General features: G+C 42.9%; 1 protein-coding gene across 3 annotated transcripts in view; it reads left to right on the forward strand.

The window, feature by feature from the left end:
- Positions 1–868: 868 nt before the first annotated feature.
- Positions 869–20,626, forward strand: part of LOC106569074 (E3 ubiquitin-protein ligase COP1) — a 39,449-nt gene continuing 19,691 nt past the window's right edge. For 2 of the 3 annotated variants that reach the window (XM_014140041.2, XM_014140042.2), the window contains exons 1-13: positions 869–1,526; positions 1,787–1,846; positions 2,025–2,122; positions 3,952–4,016; positions 7,398–7,517; positions 8,385–8,453; positions 8,560–8,619; positions 8,865–8,956; positions 16,427–16,487; positions 16,781–16,895; positions 17,200–17,335; positions 18,154–18,297; positions 18,503–18,611. In XM_014140041.2, the coding sequence (XP_013995516.1) occupies positions 1,174–1,526; positions 1,787–1,846; positions 2,025–2,122; positions 3,952–4,016; positions 7,398–7,517; positions 8,385–8,453; positions 8,560–8,619; positions 8,865–8,956; positions 16,427–16,487; positions 16,781–16,895; positions 17,200–17,335; positions 18,154–18,297; positions 18,503–18,611 (1,482 nt within the window). In that variant the 5' untranslated portion in view covers positions 869–1,173. The remainder of the gene's footprint in view (positions 1,527–1,786; positions 1,847–2,024; positions 2,123–3,951; positions 4,017–7,397; positions 7,518–8,384; positions 8,454–8,559; positions 8,620–8,864; positions 8,957–16,426; positions 16,488–16,780; positions 16,896–17,199; positions 17,336–18,153; positions 18,298–18,502; positions 18,612–20,626) is intronic. The other variant, XM_014140043.2, reaches the window with a different exon arrangement.

The following is a 20,626-nucleotide window of genomic DNA, read 5'->3' on the forward strand; positions in this document are numbered from 1 at the left end:
TCTGTTTCTTGAACTCTGTGAAGCATTTATTTGGGCTGCAATCTGAGGTGCAGTTAACTCTAATGAACTTAGCAGAGGTAACTCTCGGTCTTCCTCTCGGTCTTCCTTTCCTGTGGCGGTCCTCATAAGAGCCAGTTTGATCATAGCGCTTGATGGTTTTTGTGACTGCATTTGAAGAAACGTTTAAAGTTCTTGAAATGTTCCGGATTAACTGACCTTCATGTCTTAAAGTAATGATGGACTGTCATTTTTCTTTGCTTATTTGAGCTGTTCTTGCCATAATGTAGACTTGATGTTTTACCAAATAGGGCTATATTCTGTATATCACCCCTACCTGATTGTATACCACACAACTGATTGGCTCAAACGCATTAAGAAGGAAAGAAATTCCACAAATTAACTTTTAACAAGGCACACCTGTTAATTGAAATGCATTCCAGGTGAGTACCTCATGAATCTGGTTGAGAGAATGCCAAGAGTGCGCAAAGCTGTCCATCAAGGCAAAGGATCGCTACGTTGAAGAATCTAAAATCTAAAATATATTTAGATTTGTTTAACAATTTTTTGGTGTTATTTCATAGTTTTGATGTCTTCACTATTATTCTACAATGTAGAAAATAGACAAAATAAAGAAAAACCCTCGAATTAGTAGATGTGTCCAAACTGTTGACTGGTACTGTATATAAAACAATCAGAAGTCAAACTACTCTACAAAACACAACAAAACCTGATATAAATTATTTTCTACGTTTTGTTGCATCTACAATTGTATTGGTGTGGGTGCGTTCATTCAGTATAAGCATAGGACTTAGTTACGACTCCGGTGCAGTAGGGGGGAGTAATTCATTTTTGCTAGTAATTTCGTTTGGGTAAACGAGGATAGATTCGAGAGATTAGTTTCTAATTCCCTAAACGTAGACAGACTTTGCGCTGGAGATTTTATCATTCTTGCAACTTTGTTATGATCGACTTGTTGACAAAAGCCTACAATTTCACCTAAAGAAGCAATCTAGCTAAAAGCAAGCTTGTATGTATTCGTACATTGTTGTTTTATCTTAGCTAGCGCATTGCCATTAGCTGGTAAGCTAACATTAGCTAGCCAATAGCTCAGCCCGGATGCGGTGAACTACAACAAGCTTTGGCCTTGAAAGAGTTGAGCATCGGGCTTGAATTATGTCAAGCAACCGTCAACAGCAAACTGGCGGTGGAGCAGGTCCTGGGCCTGGAAGTAGCAGCAGTACCGGTGGTACAACCAATGCTAACGGTGCTACCAGCGTAACGTTAGGCGGCAATGATAGTGCGAATGTGAACAATTCTCCAAATGTTGTGCCCTCGCGGACTCTGGCAGCAGCTGGCGAGGGGTTGCTTGTACCTGGAGTGGCTGTACAGTCTCCAAGAAGCTTAGCCCCACTAAGCAGATCCAGTTCATCCTCCTCTGGCACCAGCAGAAAACGTCCTCTCCACCAAGCACCTCTCTACAATGGTCTCTTGAATTCCTACGAAGATAAAAGCAACGATTTTGTGTGGTGAGTTTTCGTGCAAAATGCTAACTTAGCTTGCTAGCTACTTGGCTAACTACCGTAACTAGCTTGGTGACTAGGTGTTAGTTACATATGTAGGTATAGCTAGATAGTTCAACTTGAGTGTTTTCTTGTTTACAATGTCCATTTGGCAGTTGGTTAGCTAGAGTTACGTAACGCTGTCGTTTAACCAGACTCACTGATGCTTCCATATCTGAACACTGTCAAAGTAAGGTTAATGTTGTTGCATTACATTTTCTTTTCAGCCCGATCTGTTTTGAAATGATTGAGGAGGCACATATGACAAAATGTGGACACAGTTTCTGGTAAGCAAACATGATTGCATTGGCTAGGCTATAGTAACGTTATTTCCATCTTATTCCTATAGCACCGTTCCATATTAACTACCGCTAATTCCGTTTGTATCGTCCACCAATGCCCCATTCATTTTTTCCTATGCTGGTTTTCTTGAACTAACATACCCCATTATATTTCTGGGTTCAGCTACAAGTGCATTCGGCAGAGTTTGGAGGACAGCAATAGGTGCCCAAAATGTAACTACGTCATTGACAATGTGGATCAGCTCTATCCAAACTTTCTTGGTAAGTTTGTCTCTTAAACAATTTCTTAGATAAGTAATGCACCCATCTACCTATCTATGGTGTAGCTACAGTTGAAGTCGGAAGTTTACATACACTTAGGTTGGAGTCATTAAAACTCGTTTTTCAACCACTCCACTAATTTCTTTTTAACAAACTATAGTTTTGGCAAGTCGTGACACAAGTCATTTTTCCAACAATTGTTTACTTACACATTATTTCACTTATAATTCACTGTATCACAAGTCCAGTTGGTCAGAAGTTTACATACACTACGTTGTCTGTGCCTTTAAACAGCTTTGAAAATTCCAGAAAATGATGTCATGGCTTTAGAAGCTTCTGATAGGCTAATTGACATCATTTGAGTCAATTGGAGGTGTACCTGTGTATGTATTTCAAGGCCTACCTTCAAACTCAGTGCCTCTTTGCTTGACATCATGGGAAAATCAAAAGAAATCAACCAAGACCTCAGAAAAGAAATTGTAGACCTCCACAAGTCTGGTTCATCCTTGGGAGCAATTTCCAAATGCCTGAAGGTACCATGTTCATCTGTACAAACAATAGTACGCAAGTTTGAACACCATAGGACCACGCAGCCGTCATAACGCTCAGGAAGGAGACACATTCTGTCTCCTAGAGATGAACATACTTTGGTGCAAAAAGTGCGAATCAATCCCAGAACAACAGCAAAGGACCTTGTGAAAATGCTGGAGGAAACTGGTACAAAAGTATCTATATCCACAGTAAAACGAGTCCTATATTGACATAACCTGAAAGGCCACTCAGCAAGGAAGAAGCCACTGCTCCAAAACCGCCATAAAAAGCCAGACTACGGTTTGAAACTACACATGGGGACAAAGATCGTACATTTTGGAGAAATGTCCTCTGGTCTGATGAAACAAAAATATAACTGTTTGGCCATAATGACCATTGTTATGTTTGGAGGAAAAAGGGGGATGCTTGCAAGTCGAAGAACACCATCCCAACCGTGAAGCCCGGGGGTGGCAGCATCATGTCGTGGGGGTGCTTTGCTGCAGGAGAGACTGGTGCACTTCACAAAATAGATGGCATCATGAGGCAGGAAAATTATGTGGATATATTGAAGCAACATCTCAAGACATCAGTCAGGAAGTTAAAGCTTGGTCGCAAATGGGTCTTCCAAATGGACAATGACCCCAAGCATACTTCCAAAGTTGTGGCAAAATGGCTTAAGGACAACAAAGTAAAAGTATTGGAGTGGCCATCACAAAGCCCAGACCTCAATCCTATAGAAGATTTGTGGGCAGAACTGAAAAAGCGTGTGCGAGCAAAGAGGCCTACAAACCTGACTCCGTTACACCAGCTCTGTCAGGAGGAATGGGCCAAAATTCACCCAACTTATTGTGGGAAGCTTGTGGAAGGCTACCCAAGTTAAACAATTTAAAGGCAATGCTACCAAATACTAATTGAGTGTATGTAAACTTCGGAGCCACTGGGAATGTAATGAAAAAAATAAAAGCTGAAATAAATCATTCTCTCTACTGTTATTCTGACATTTCACATTCTTAAAATAAAGTGGTGATACTAACTGATCTAAGACAGGGAATTTTTATTAGGATTAAATGTCAGGAATTGTGAAACTGAGTTTAAATGTATTTGGTTAAGGTTTATGTAAACTTCCGACTTCAACTGTAGCTTCTCTACAGCCTTGTCACAGGTTTTGTCCCAAATGGCAAACAGTTCCCTATTTAGTGCAGTACTTTTGTATGGGCCCTGGTAAAAATTAAGTTTTGTTCCTTTCTAATACATCACTCCTCAATATTAATACTAACTCTTATTTTGATTTGATACAGTGAATGAACTTATTCTCAAACAAAAACAGAGATCCGATGAAAAACGGCTGAAGATGGACCATCCGGTAAGTGCTTCAGCAAATCAGGTCACGCATACACACTTGCACTGGAAACCAGACCTTGATCAAATATTACAACATGAGAACATAATGCAGACAACAAAATTGTGGGCTGGTTTTCCGGACACAGATTAAGCCTAGTCTTGGTCTAAAAAGCAAGCTCAATGGAGAATCTCTTTTGAAAAAGCTTCTTAGTCCCAGAGATGCAAACTCGCCACTTTTCAGATATATTTGCCATTTTGATCTCAAATAGGTCATCCAGGTGAATCATGTAGATCCGTAAAACAACATTTTGGAGGGGTGTCTGACAAAAAGTGCGCATATCGAAATGAATGACTGAGCACAGAATGCATCCCTACGTGTCCTACAAATAGAATATCAGAGTTCAGTGTGCTGTCAGATATGTCATATCAGAATGAGTGCTTCATCCAATATCACGTGTGACAGCTGTGAGCAGACAGCTGTAAGCAGCCAGCTGCATCCCCTAACCAGCCATTAGTCTACTCAGCTGCTTCTCGCCGTCTGTTCTTTCTGCGCATCTACATCTGTTTTTAAAATGTTATTTAGCTGTGATGGTGAGCTGAGGTGTACAGACACCGATGAGGTTTCTGTTACAATTGTTTAATTATTGGGGCGGCACGCATTTACCTGTAAAGGTATTTACCTATAAATACCTTGACCGCTGGCTACGTCCCTTCCGTCTTCAAGAGAGCGAGAGTTGCACCCCTTCTGAAAAAACCTACACTCGATCCCTCCGATGTCAACAACTACAGACCAGTATCCCTTCTTTCTTTTCTCTCCAAAACTCTTGAACGTGCCGTCCTTGGCCAGCTCTCCTGCTATCTCTCTCAGAATGACCTTCTTGATCCTAATCAGTCAGGTTTCAAGACTGGGCATTCAACTGAGACTGCTCTTCTCTGTGTCACGGAGGCTCTCCGCACTGCTAAAGCTAACTCTCTCTCCTCTGCTCTCATACTTCTGGACCTATCTGCTGCCTTTGATACTGTGAACCATCAGATCCTCCTCTCCACCCTCTCCGAGTTGGGCATCTCCGGCGCGGCCCACCCTTGGATTGCGTCCTACCTAACAGGTCGCTCCTACCAGGTGGCGTGGCGAGAATCTGTCTCCGCACCATGCGCTCTCACCACTGGTGTCCCCCAGGGCTCTGTTCTAGGCCCTCTCCTATTCTCGCTATACACCAAGTCACTTGGCTCTGTCATATCCTCACATGGTCTCTCCTATCATTGCTATGCAGACGACACACAATTAATCTTCTCCTTTCCCCCTTCTGATAACCAGGCGGCGAATCGCATCTCTGCATGTCTGTCAGACATATCAGTGTGGGTGACGGATCACCAGCTCAAGCTGAACCTCGGCAAGACGGAGCTGCTCTTCCTCCCGGGGAAGGACTGCCCGTTCCATGATCTCGCCATCACGGTTGACAACTCACTTGTGTCCTCCTCCCAGAGTGCTAAGAACCTTGGCGTGATCCTGGACAACACCCTGTCGTTCTCCACTAACATCAAGGCGGTGACCCGATCCTGTAGGTTCATGCTCTACAACATTCGCAGAGTACGACCCTGCCTCACACAGGAAGCGGCGCAGGTCCTAATCCAGGCACTTGTCATCTCCCGTCTGGATTACTGCAACTCGCTGTTGGCTGGGCTCCCTGCCTGTGCCATTAAACCCCTACAACTCATCCAGAACGCCGCAGCCCGTCTGGTGTTCAACCTTCCCAAGTTCTCTCACGTCACCCTGCTCCTCCGCTCTCTCCACTGGCTTCCAGTTGAAGCTCGCATCCGCTACAAGACCATGGTGATTGCCTACGGAGCTGTGAAGGGAACGGCACCTCCATACCTTCAGGCTCTGATCAGGCCCTACACCCAAACAAGGGCACTGCGTTCATCCACCACTGGCCTGCTGGCCCCCCTACCTCTGAGGAAGCACAGTTCCCGCTCAGCCCAGTCAAAACTGTTCGCTGCTCTGGCACCCCAATGGTGGAACAAGCTCCCTCACGACGCCAGGACAGCGGAGTCAATCACCACCTTCCGGAGACACCTGAAACCCCACCTCTTTAAGGAATACCTAGGATAGGATAAAGTAATCCTTCTACCCCCCCTCCTTAAAATATTTAGATGCACTATTGTAAAGTGGTTGTACCACTGGATATCATAAGGTGAATGCACCATTTTGTAAGTCGCTCTGGATAAGAGCGTCTGCTAAATGACTTAAATGTAAATGTAATGTAAAGAACCAGCAGGCCAGTATGACTAGGCTTTGTTGAGGAAAAACAGTGCAGCAGAAAGGAAGAGGCAAAGCGAGAGGTTTCACACGCCAAAATCTGTCAAAAATAAGCCCTGTGCGTTTCTATGGACTTATTTTGTACCTAAGCTTGTCCTTCTATACAGATCTCTGAGCACAGTGGCAGTAATACTTATGTCTTTACATCACTGAAAACTGCGAGTTTCTAGCCCGAACCACTCAAAACTTATCCCCCATATTACCGGAGCTACCATCTTCTCTTTCTACCGCGAATTGAGGCACATTTTATATAATTTTATAAATCATGTTGCGGGCCGTTTTAAACTACTTGCGGGTCAGTTTTTGGTTTAATAACAAACTACCTTGTTTAGTCATGTTACCTTGCTGGCTAGCTAGCGTACAACCTTGGTTATGCACAAATTTGGATGGCACAGGAAAAACAGAAAAGGGATAGATAACCTACTCAGAGATGCTTCAAAGGTAGGATGCATATGCCTACTCAAAGAGATTCTAAGCTAAATCTGAATAACCAAATCAATTTTTATGGTGTTCCTTAAATTCTGTTTGGTGCCTAACCTTTGGGAGGGGGGTGTGTGAGGGAGCGTGTAGGATGTGTATAAAGTGGTCTGAAGAGTAGGCTAAAGATGGTTTCATATAGGCCTAGTGCAGGGTTTCCCAAACTCTGTCCTCTGGACCCCACATTTTTGGTTTTTGCACGAGCAAAATAATCAACTAATCATCAAGCTTTGATCATTTGAATCAACTGTAGTGTTAGGGCAAAAACCAAAATGTGCACCCAATGGGGTCCCGAGGACCGAGTTTGGGAAACGCTGGTCTAGTGTGTTTTCCCCCTTACTGCCACTTTGAAAATGCAGCTCATTATGCATTTCTATTCCTTACTACATTCCTCCTGCCCAATCATAGGTAGTCCTTTGGAAATTAGCGAATCAGCTGTTTTCTGCAGTAGCCTTTTCTATTATACAGTTTAAAAAAGTGTGTCGTCCAGGACTAGGCGTAGTCTGTGTCCAGGAAACCACTCTTAAAGGTAATAGTGAAGGAACCCAACGGTTAACTTAATTTACCAAAAGTATGTACATATTTCATTGTGTATTTCTCATGTTTTAGAATGGGTCAAGATGGCAAGTGTTCCAAGACGTTCTGGGCACAGACCAAGAGAACCTAGATCTTGCTAATGTCAACTTGATGCTGGGACTCCTTGTACAGAAAAAGAAACAGCTGGAAGCGGTGGGTATATTTTGTTTAGGCAGTGCATATTTAACCAGCATAAAATGAATGGCGTCGGGCGGCTTTACGCTAACTGAATGTGAACTTGTATGCTTTACCCTAACCCTTAACCTCACTGAAGCTATACCACATTAACCTTAATAACCCCTTGTCAATCCCGATGCTGTTTTTTTCTGCCAGTCAAATATACACTTGTTTATTCTTAACATGAAATTAATCCTATAAAGTAGGGATGGGCATTTTAAAATATCAGTTATCAAATAATATCATGATATTTTTTCAGATATCTGGATAGTTGAAATACATGTGTGTTAAGGGACACTCTTTTTTAAAAACTCTTGCGACATGAGAGCCGGTGCCCTGCGCTTTGCTTGTTTCAGCAGAGGGGTGAGAGAGGAGCAGGGGCCGGTGTGTGTGACAGTCTATGTGTGTAGCATGGAGGAAGAGCGAGAAAGCAGCCAAACCAACTCAAGCTAGTTAGACAAACATGTTGCTACTGTAGGTTATCTATCATACCATCTGATAGTACCTAGCTTGACTGCATCAAATTGTTGTAAAGAAGCAAGGCTAATTGAGGCTATTATGATGCGCTACTCAACCAATGTCTACAACTCCATTCATATAAAACAATAGCCTACCTGATGGTTGGTCATTGTAGCCCGCTCCTTTTCATTTGTGTGCAGGCTACCTGTGGGTCTTTATGGGGTGCACTCATAAAAATTGTCAAACTGTTCCATAAAAATTCAGAATATAATGGTCTATCTATGTAGGCTATGTAGCAATATCACATAGATAATTTAAAAGAAATGGGCTTCATAGTCATACCTTGATCGATCGACCGTTAACTCTGTCTGTTTATTCCCATAGGAATCACAAGCTGCTCAACGTCAGATTTTAATGGAATTCCTCAAAGAAGCAAGAAGAAATAAAAGAGAGGTGTACCCCATCTCTGTTTGGGATTGCTTCTAAATATATTTCCATATTTAAGTACAGTATTAATCTGTGAGGAACTAACCATTTGTTATTGTGTTTTATCAATCAGCAACTGGAACAGTTGCAGAAGGAGCTAAACTTTTTGGAGGAGGATATCAAGCGTGTTGAGGTAAAATAATGTACATAGATAGCTACCTTAACATTTCTGTAATCCTGAAATGGATTACAATTCAGAGGTCTAGTTTCCTAGACACAGATTAAGGCTAGTTCTGGGGTAAAAAGCATCTCAGAAATCACCTCAGAATTTGACAAATGTACTCCTCCACTGTGTTCTTTGGTTTTCATGTACAGAAATGCAGGTTGAGCCTGTCTGTTGAGGAGTTTTTAAAGCGAAATAGATTGTACATTTTCTAGGAAATGAGTGGACTGTACTTGCCAGTGAGTGACATGGATCGTAACTTGGACAGCACTGTACCTAATTTCGAGGCTCCCTCACCTGCTCCCAGGTAAAACAAAATGTCCTGTACTTCAATTAGTCTTGTGAAAGGAAGTAAATATCTGACTCAGAATATATTGCTCTTTCTATGAATATCCTTTAAAAGTTGTGAAAGAGTTGAGGTTTGACAGATACAGTTGAAGTTGGAGTTTACATACACCTTGGCCAAGTACATTTAAACTCAGTTTTTCACAATTCCTGACATTTAATCAGAGTAAAAATTCTGTGTCTTAGGTCAGTTAGGATCACCACTTTATTTTAAGAATGTGAAATGTCAGAATAATAGTAGAGAGAATGATTTATTTCAGATTTTATTTCTTTCATCACATTCCCAGTGGGTCAGAAGTTTACATACACTCAGTTAGTATTTGGTAGCATTGCCTTCAAATTGTGTAACTTGGGTCAAACATTTAGGGTAGCCTTCCACAAGCTTCCCACAATAAGTTGGGTGAATTTTGGCTCATTCCTCCTGACAGAGCTGGTGTAACTGAGTCAGGTTTGTAGGCCTCCTTGCTCACACACGCTTTTTCAGATCTGCCCACAAATTTTCTATGGGATTGAGGTCAGGGCTTTGTGATGGCCACTCCAATACCTTGACTTTGTTGTCCTTAAGCCATTATGCCACAACTTTGGAAGTATGCTTGGGGTCATTGTCCATTTGGAAGACAAATTTGTGACCAAGCTTTAACTTCCTGACTGATGTCTTGAGATGTTGCTTCAATATATCCACATAATTTTCCTGCCTCATGATGCCATCTATTTTGTGAAGTGCACGAGTCCCTCCTGCAGCGAAGCACCCCCACAACATGATGCTGCCACCCCCGGGCTTCACGGTTGGGATGGTGTTTTTTGGCTTGCAAGCCTCCCCCTTTTTCCTCCAAACATAACAATGGTCATTATGGCCAAACTGTTCTATTTTTGTTTCATCAGACGAGAGGACATTTCTCCAAAAAGTATGATCTTTCTCAGATGCTTCTTGCTTGCTGAGCGGCCTTTCAGCTTATGTCGATATAGGACTCGTTTTACTGTGAATATAGATTATTTTGTACCTGTGTCCTCCAGCATCTTCACAAGGTCCTTTGCTGTTGTTCTGGGATTGATTTGCACTTTTCACACCAAAGTACGTTCATCTCTAGAAGGCAGAATGCGTCTCCTTCCTGAGCGGTATGACGGCTGCGTGGCCCCATGGTGTTGATACTTGCGTACTATTGTTTGTACAGATGAACGTGGTACCTTCAGGCATTTGGAAATTGCTCCCAAGGATGAACCAGACTTGTGGACGTCTACAATTGTTTTTTCTGAGGTCTTGGCTGATTTTAATTTGATTTTCCCATGATGTCAAGCAAAGAGGCACTGAGTTTCAAGGTAGGCCTTGAAATACATCCACATGTACACCTCCAATTGACTCAGGCTAATTTACATCATTTATCAGAAGCTTCTAAACCCATGACATAATTTTCTGGATTTTTCCAAGCTGTTTAAAGGCACAGTCAACTTAGTGTATGTAAACTTCTGACCCACTGGAATTATGATTTAGTGAATTATAAGTGAAATAATCTGTCTGTGAACAATTGTTGGAAAAATTACTTGTGTCATGCACAAAGTGGATGTCCTAACCGACTTGCCAAAACTATAGTTAGTTAACAAGAAATTTGTGGAGTGGTTGAAAAATGAGTTTTAATGATGAAACCTAAGTGTATGTAAACTTCCGACTTCAACTGTATATATTCATAGTACCAGTCAGAAGTTTGGACACACCTACTCATTCAAAGGTTTTTCTTTATTTTTACAATTTTCTACATTGTAGAATAATGGTGAATACATCAACTATGAAATAACACATATAGAATCATATAGTAACCCAACAAGTGTTAAAATAAATAAAATTAGTTAAAATAAAATATATTTTAGATTCTTCAAAGTAGCCACCCTTTGCCTTGATGACAGCTTTGCACACTCTTGGCATTCTCTCAACCAGCTTGACCTGGAATTCTTTTCCAACAGTCTTGAAGGAGTTCCACATATGCTGAGCACTTGGCTTGTTTTTCCTTCACTCTGCGATCCAACTCATCCCAAACCATCTCAATTGGGTTGAGGTCGGGTGATTGTGTAGGCCAGATCATCTGATGCAGCATTCCATCACTCTCCTTCTTGGTCAAATAGCCCGTACACAGCCTGGAGGTGTGTTGGGTCATTGTCTTGTTGAAAAACAAATGATAGTCCCACTAGGTGTAAACCAGATGGGATGGCATATCGCTGCAGAATGCTGTGGTAGCCATGCTGGTTAAGTGTGCCTTGAATTCTAAATAAATCAGTGTCACCAGCAAAGCACACCATTACACCTCCTCCATGCCTCACGGTGGGAATCACACATTTTGAGATTTTGGACCAAAAATGTCATTCACTCATCACACAAAAGCACAGATTTCCACCGGTTTAATGTCCATTGCTCTTGTTTCTTGGCCCAAGCATTGCTCGTGTTTCTTAGACCAAGCTCTTCTTATTGGTGTCCTTTAGTAGTGTTTTCTTTGCAGCAATTCGACCATGATGGCCTTATTCATGCAGTCGCCTCTGAACAGTTGATGTTAAGATGTCTGTTACTTGAACTCTGTGAAGCATTTATTTGGGCTGCAATTTCTGAGGCTGGTAACTCTAATGGACTTATCCTCTGCAGCAGAGGTAACTGCGGGTGTTCCTTTCACGAGAGCCTGTTTCATTATAGAGGTTGATGGTTTTTCAAATCAAAAATCAAATAAAACTTTGTCACATGCGCTGAATACTACAACGTGTAGACTTTACCATGAAATGCTTACTTAGAAGCCCTTAACCAACAGTACAGTTCAAGAAGAGTTAAACAAATATTTACCAAGTAGTCTAAAATAAAAGTAATAATAAAAAGTAACACAATAAGGCAATATACAGGGGGCACCGGTTAGTTGAGGTAATTTGTACATGGAGATAATAAACAGCGAGTAGCAGCAGTGTACAAAAGGGAGGGGGGGGTCAATGTAAATTGTCCGGTGGCCATTTTATTAATTGTTCAGCAGTCTTATGGCGTGGGGTTAGAAGCTTTTGGCGAGCCTTTTGGTCCTAGAGTTGGCGCTCCGGTACCGCTTGCCGTGCTGTAGCAGAGAAAACAGTCTACAACTTGGGTAACTGGAGTCTATGACAACTTTATGGGTTTTCCTTTGACTCCGCCTATTATAAAGGTCCTGGATGGCAGGAAGCTTGGCCCCAGTGATGTACTGGGCCATTCGCACCACCCTCTAGCGCCGTGGTGCAACCGGTCAGAATGCTCTCGATGGTGTAGCTGTAGAACCTTTAGAGGATCTGGGGACCTATGCCAAATCTTTTCAGTCTCCTGAGGGGGAAAATATTTTGTTGTGCCCTCTTCACGACTGTCTTGGTATGTTTGGACCATGATAGTTTGTTGGTGATGTGGGCACCAAGGAACTTAACTCTCGACTGCAATTTGCGACTGCACTTGAAGAAACTGACTTTATGTCTTAAAGTAATGATGGATTGTCGTTTCTCTTTGCTGATTTGAGCTGTTTTTGCCATAATATGGACTTGGTCTTTTACCAAATAGAGCTATCTTCTGTATACCACCCCTACCTTGTCACCACTGATTGGCTCAGACGCATTAAGAAGGAAAGAAATTCCACAAATTAACTTTTAACAAGGCACACCTGTTCATTTAAATGCATTCCAGGTGACTACCTCATGATGCTGGTTGAGAGAATGCCAAGAGTGTGCAAAGCTGTCTTCAAAGCGAAGGGTGGCTACTCTAAAGAATCTTAAGTTGTTTGCCACTGCTAGCGGCCTTTACTTTTGCACAGACACCAGCCGCTTTTAGCCTGGATAATACTTTCCAGTATCGGACTGTTTTCTCCACTTTCTCCACTTCCTGCCGTAAGCCCTGGACCAGCCCTGGAGCCCGTGTGGCTCAGTTGGTAGAGTATGGTGTTTTCAACGCCAGGGTTGTGGGTTCGTTTCCCACGGGGGAACAGTACAGAGATAAAAGAAAACGTATGCATTCACTACTGTAAGTTGCTCTGGATAAGAGCGTCTGCTAAATGACAAATGTAAATTACCCCTGATCATCACAGCTAGCTAGCTGCCACCGAGTGGCCCAGCCCCGACGCTAGCTTTGAGCCAGGCCCACCTGGCATGTTAACATCAGAAGCCTCCTCCCTAAGTCTGTTTTACTCACTGCTTTAGCACACTCCGCGAACGCTGATGTTCTTGCCGTGTCTGAATCCTGGCTTAGGAAGGCCACCAAAAATTCAGAGATTTCCCTCCCCAACTACAACATTTTCCGTCAAGATAGAACTGCCAAAGGGGGAGGAGTTTGACAGAACTTTGCAGGCTTACTTTCCAGGTCTATGCCCAAACAGTTCAAGCTTCTAATTTTAAAATTAATCTCTCCAGAAATAAGTCTCTCACTGTTGCCTGTTATAGACCCCCCTCAGCTCCCAGCTGTGCCCTGGACACCATATGTGAATTGATTGCCCCCCATCTATCTTCAGAGTTGGTTCTGTTAGGTGACCTAAAGTGGGATATGCTTAACACCCCGACCGTCCTACAAGCTAAGCTAGATGCCCTCAATCTCACACAAATGATCAAGGAACCCACCAGGTACAACCCTAAATCTGTAACCATGGGCACCCTCATAGATATTATCCTAACCAACTTGCCTTCCAAATACACCTCTGCTGTTTTCAATCAGGATCTCAGCGATCACTGCCTCATTGTCTGCATCCGCTATGGATCCGCGGTCAAACGGCCACCCCTCATCATTGTCAAATGCTCCCTAAAACACTTCTGCGAGCAGGCCTTTCTAATTGACCGGGCCTGGGTAACCTGGAAGGATATTGACCTCATTCCGTCGGTAGAGGATGCCTGGTCGTTCTTTTAAAAGTAATTTCCACACCATCTTAAATAAGCATGCCCCTTTCAAAAAATGTAGAACTAAGAACAAATATAGCCCTTGGTTCACTCCAGACCTGACCTCAGACTGCATTAGCATCGAATAGTCCCCGTGATATGCAACTCAGTCAGGAAGCAAAGGCTAGCTTTTTCAAACAGAAATTTGCATCCTGTAGCTCTAACTCCAAAAAGTTTTGGGACACTGTAAAGTCCATGGAGAATAAGAGCACCTCCTCCCAGCTGCCCACTGCACTGAGGCTAGGAAACACTGTCACCACCGATAAATCCACGATAATTGAGAATTTCAATAAGCATTTCTCTACGGCTGGCCATGCTTTCCTCCTGGCTACCCCAACCCTGGCCAACAGCTCCGCACCCCCCGCAGCTACTTTCCCAAGCCTCCCCATCTTCTCCTTCACCCAAATCCAGATAGCAGATGTTCTGAAAGAGCTGCAATCCTGGACCGGTACAAATCAGCTGTGCTAGACAATCTGGACTCTCTCTTTCTAAAATTGTCCGCTGCCATTGTTGCAACCCCTATTACCAGTCTGTTGAACCTCTCTTTCGTATCGTCTGAGATCCCTAAAGATTGGAAAGCTGCCGCGGTCATCCCTCTCTTCAAAGGGGGTGACACTCTAGACCCAAACTGTTACAGACCTATATCCATCCTGCCCTGCCTTTCTAAAGTCTTTGAAAGCCAAGTTAATAAACAGATCATTTTGAATCCCACCGTACCTTCTCCGCTGTGCAATCTGGTTTCCGAGTTGGTCACGGGTGCACCTCAGCCACGCTCAAGGTATGTAACGATATCATAACCGCCATCGATTAGAGACAGTACTGTGCAGCCGTCTTCATTGACCTTGTGGACGTCTACAATTGTTTTTTCTGAGGTCTTGGCTGATTTAATTTGATTTTCCCATGATGTCAAGCAAAGGCATTCGACTCTGTCAATCACAGTATTCTTATCAGCAGACTCAACAGCCTTGGTTTCTCAAATGACTGCCTCACCTGGTTCACCAACTACTTCTCATCTAGAGTTCATTGTGTCAAATCGGAGGGCCTGTTGTCCGGACCTCTGGCAGTTTCTATGGGGGTAACACAGGGTTCAATTCTCGGGCCGACTCTTTTCTCTGTATATATCAACGATGTCGCTCTTGCTACGGGTGATTCCCTGATCCACCTCTACGTAGACGACACCATTCTGTATACATCTGGCCTTTCTTTGGACACTGTGTTAACAAACCTCCAAACGAGCTTCAATGCCACTCTTTCCGTGGCCTCCAACTGCTCTTAAACGCTAGTAAAACTAAATGCATGCTTTTCAACCGATCGCTGCCCGCACCCGCCCGCCCGACTAGCATCACTACTCTGGACGGTTCTTACTTAAAATATGTGGACAACTACAAATACCTAGGTGTCTGGCTAGACTGTAAACTCTCCTTCCAGACTCATATTAAACATCTCCAATCCAAAATTAAATCTAGAATCTGCTTCCTATTTTGCAACAAAGCCTCCTTCACTCACGCTGCAAAACATACCCTCGTAAAACTGACTATCCTACCGATCCTCGACTTTGGCGATGTTATTTACAAAATAGCATCCAACACTCTACTCAACAAATTGGATGCAGTCTATCACAGTGCCATCCGTTTTGTCACCAAAGCCCCATACACCACCCACCACTGCGACCTGTATGCTCTCGTCGCAAGACCCACTGACTCCAGGACGTCTAAGTCTTTGCTAGCTAAAGCTCCGCCTTATCTCAGCCCACTGGTCACGATAACAACACCCACCCGTAGCACGCGCTCCAGCAGGTATATCTCACTTGTCATCCCCAATGCCAACACTTCCTTTGGCCGCCTTTCCTTCCAGTTCTCTGCTGCCAATGACTGGAACGAATTGCAAAAATTGCTTAAATTGGAGACTTATATCTCCCTTACTAACTTTAAACATCAGCTATCTGAGCAGCTAACCGATCGCTCCAGCCGTACACAACCCATCTGTAAATAGCCCATCCAATCTACCGACCTCATCCCCATTTTGTTTTTATTAACTTGTTGCTCTTTTGCACACCATTATTTGTACTTGCACATCTATCACTCCAGTGTTAATTTGCTAAATTGTAATTACTTCGCTACTCTGGCCTGTTTATTGCCTTACCTCCTCAAGCCATTTGCACACACTGTATATAGACTTTTTTTCTATTGTGTTATTGACTGTACGTTTGTTTATATCATGTGTAACTCCGTGTTGTTTGTGTCGCACTGCCTTGCTTTATCTTGGCCAGGTCGCAGTTGTAAATGAGAACTTGTTCTCAACTGGCCTACCTGGTTAAATAAAGGTAAAATAAAACATATTTTTGCTTTTGTTTAACACGTTTTTTGGTTACCACATGATTCCATATGTGTTATTTCAGAGTTTTGATGTCTTCACTATTATTCTACAATGTAGAAAATAGTAAAAATAAAGAAAAACCCTGGAATGAGTAGGTGTGTCAAGTTTTGATTGGTACTGTATATATACTTACAGTAACTAAGTCTTGTCTTTGCAGTAGTCTTATAGATTCTACAGAGTATGTGAGTCAACCTCCAGGTTTTGGTGGAACTTCACAGGTAAGTCTGACCCACTGTAATTTTCTGAGAGGCATACGCTGCATCCCAATTCTCCACCCTTCTAGTCATCATGGATTTAAATGCATAGGATTGGTGTAAGCATTGGCTGGGGTGAGTTTTCACCATTGTTAAATCCGTGCGACAAAGTGTGCAAGTTTACACTGGGAGAAGGGTGGAAATTCGGAACGCAGCCATAGAGAACCATTGATTTTGGTGTTTCAGCTTCACGAGCTGCAAATGTATGTGTTTAGTGTCCCATGTTTGTGATTTTAAGTCTTCTATTTCACCGTCAGGGGAAGAGACAAACATGGTACAACAGCACTCTGGCTTCTCGGAGAAAGAGGCTCACGGCACACTTTGAAGATCTGGAGCAATGCTACTTCTCTGACCGGATGACGCGGATAACAGGTAACCTCTAGGTTTCAGTAGAATTTGGATTATACAGCGCTACTTAAAGGGCTTCTCTGGAATGAGGTCCATATCTGGGTGAAGTCATGTCCTTGTATTCCAAAAGAAGGTTGACAGCATCTCCCACAAATGACCACAACAAGCCACAACAACTTTTAGTTGACTAAACTACATTATCTTGCAGAACATATTTTAGGCTTGAGGTTCCTGCCAAGACATGAGGACAAATCCCATAATATCCAACTAAAACATTATTAATTTTCTAAGTGTGTTCTGCATTCAATATTTGTTTGTCTTGTTTTAGATGACACCAGGAACTTAAATCAACTGGATGATTTCATGGAGTGTCTCTCAAAGTTCACACGCTTCAACTCTGTACGGCCGTTGGCGACCCTGTCTTATGCTAGTGATCTCTACAACGGCTCCAGTATTGTCTCTAGGTAATGTCAAATGTCAACACAAAACCTTTTGATGGCTTAGCTTATTAGTTACTGTCATAGGGCCAGTTTCCCAGACCTTGACTGAGCCTAGTCCTGGAATAAATCAAATCAAGCAGGCCTTAGTGAAATGCTTATTTACAAGCCCTAACATACAATGCAGTTAAAAAAATACCTTTTAAAAGATAAGAAATAAAAGTAACAAATAATTAAAGAGCAGCAGTAAAATAACAATAGCGAGACTATATACTGTTATAGAGTCAATGGGTGCGGGCACCGGTTAGTCGAGGTAATATGTACATATAGGTAAAGTTATTAAAATGACTATGCATCGATAATAACAGAGTAGCAGCAGGTTAGATTCTCCATTGAGCTTTCTTTTTCATCCAGGTCTAGGTTTAATTAAGGTCAGAGAAACCGGCCCTTTGAGTCCACCAGCTTTCTGATTCTACTCGTTAGATTTAGCTCCATCCTAATGGTTAGTATGTACTTTGACCTGCAGAGGGTGCTCTTGTATCACAATACATCTTCTATTTGCCACTGGAGTGTAGCAGAAGGTACTGCAATGTCGGTTGCTGCCTCTATCTCTATGGAAAAATTGCAATCTAATGGGAGACATGGTGTTTTTCCCAGTTGGTGCCCCATTCCCTATATAGTGCAGGTCAAAAGTAGTGGACTGAACTATATAGGGAATAGGCTACCATGCTTTACAAATCATGAAATATTGCTTCATTGCACCTACATTTACCATTGTGTTACTCATTTGATGTGACCTCTTATTGGATATTGATCTTGATGTTTTGCTCTTTCTGTCTCTGCAGTATTGAATTTGACCGTGACGGCGATTACTTTGCCATCGCCGGCGTCACCAAGAAAATCAAGGTGTTTGAATATGGAACTGTGATCCAGGATGCTGTGGACATTCATTACCCTGTCAATGAAATGACGTGCAACTCCAAAATCAGGTGCCCTTTAACCCCGTTTTAACGTTGAGAATTACCAACTCGGTATTACAATAGAAATTATACACTTAACCAATTTGGGGTTTTGTTTTAAAAGCCGGCATAGATTTCTGTATATGTTTTCTATATCTAGCATATTCATTAATCCTCCTAGAAACATGGAAGCACAGTTCTCGGCTCTTACATCACCATGCATTTTGTATTTCAGCTGTATCAGCTGGAGCAGCTACCACAAGAATCTGTTGGCTAGCAGCGACTACGAGGGAACAGTCATCCTGTGGGATGGTTTCACTGGCCAAAGGTCAAAGGTCTATCAGGTATGCACCAGGGGCCTCCTTTATAACCACATTTCTGTAGAGCTGTGGGCAGAATGTTTTGATATTTTGCAGTGACTTTTTCAAACTAAACATGCATGCTGCCGATAGCGAGTGCCTGTCCCCGCATCCTGCAAGATTGACTGTATATTGGAAACAATTTAAAAGTATGCTTCAGCCCACACATCTATTCAAAGGATGAGTTGTTGTTCAATATTTTGTTTATTAATAGATTATTGTGTTTCTATCGGACAGCCACACTGTAGCCTCCCCATACTGTCAAGTATTTTAAATAAGCTATCGGTCTATTTCCTGTGTTGGCAGAATGTTACATTTTTTGCTATAATTTATGCTGTATATGGCAAAGGATTGTCCGTTTCTGAAAGAGACAATGATGGCAAATTGTGGACCTGTCAGCAGAACGTTTGAATTCAACAATGTCGTCGACCATCTCATTCCAAAATCATCTGCATTAATATGGAGTTGGTCCCCCCTTTACTGCTATGACAGCCTCCACTCTTCTGGGACGGTTTTCTGCTAGAATGTGGAACATTGCTGCAGGGACTTGCTTACATTCAGCCATGAGCATTAGTGTGGTCGGGCACTAAATTTGGGAAATTATGCCTGGCTCGCAGTCGGTGTTCCAAATCATCCCAAAGGAGTTCGATGTGTTTGAGGTCAGGGCTCTGTGCAGGCTAGTCAAGTTCTTCCACACCGATCTCAACTAACCATTTTTCTATGGACCTCGCTTTGTGCACGGGGGCAATGTAATGCAATGTCATGCTGAAAGGGTCTTCCCGAACCTGTTGCCAGAAAGTTGGAATCGTCTAGAATGTCATTGTAGCGTTAAGATTTCCCTTCACTGGAACTAAGGGGCCTAGCCCGAAACATGAAAAACAGCCCCAGACCATTGTTCGTCCTCCACCAAACTTTAATGCTCTATGCATTCAGGCAGGTAGCGTTCTCCTGGCATCCGCCAAACCCAGATTCACCCGTCGGAATGTCATGGTGAGTGTGATTCATCACTCCAGGGAACACGTTTCCATTGCTCGAGTCCAATGGTGGCGAGCTTTACACCACTCCAGCCGGCGCTTGGCATTGGGCACGGTGATCTTAGGCCTGTGTGCGGCTGCTCGGCCGTAGAAACCCATTTCATGAAGCTCCCGATGAACATTGCTGACGTTGCTTCCAGAGGCAGTTTGGTTGTGTGAGCTTGTGTGGCCTACCACTTCACTGTTGTTGCTCCTAGATGTTTCCACTTCACAATAACGGCACTTACAGTTGACCGGGGCAGCTCTTGCAGGGCAGAAATTTGACATTTTGGCATCCTATGACAGTACCACGTTGAAAGTCACTGAGCTCTTCAGGAAGGCCATTCTACTGCCAATGTTCGTCTATGGAGATTGCATGGCTGTGTGCTCGATTATATACACCTGTCGGCAACAGGTGTGGCTAAATTAGCCAAATCCACTAATTTGAAGGGATGTCCACATACTTTTATGTATATATATGCTGGACATTGTCTGTGACATTGTCTAGGCTTCTCAAAACAAATTGAAATTACTGTAGGCTACACACAGTAGTAGTATCCATGCTATAAACCGCACTGCCTAGGGGATTACATACAGCAAAACTTGAAAATATACTGAACAAAAATATAAACTACATGTGGAGTTAGTTTTTATATGGAAATATGTCAATTGCAATGAATTAATTTGGCCCTAATCTATGGATTTCACATGAATGGGCAGGGACGGAGCCAGGCCCAGCCAGTCAGAATGAATTTTTCCCCACTAAAGGGCTTTGTTACAGACAGAAATACTCCTCAGTTTCATCAGCTGTTCAGGTGGCTGGTCTCAGACGATCCCGCTGGTGAAGAAGCCGGATGTGGAGGTCCTGAGCTGGCGTGGTTACACGTGTTCTGGGTTGTGAGGCCTGTTGCACATACTGCCAAATTCTCTAAAACAGTGTTAGACGATCTTTCTTCTGTTGCCTGTTTGAGTGTTTAATAGCCTACT

Source organism: Salmo salar, chromosome ssa14 (assembly GCF_905237065.1).
Source record: "Salmo salar chromosome ssa14, Ssal_v3.1, whole genome shotgun sequence".
NCBI lineage: Eukaryota > Metazoa > Chordata > Actinopteri > Salmoniformes > Salmonidae > Salmo > Salmo salar.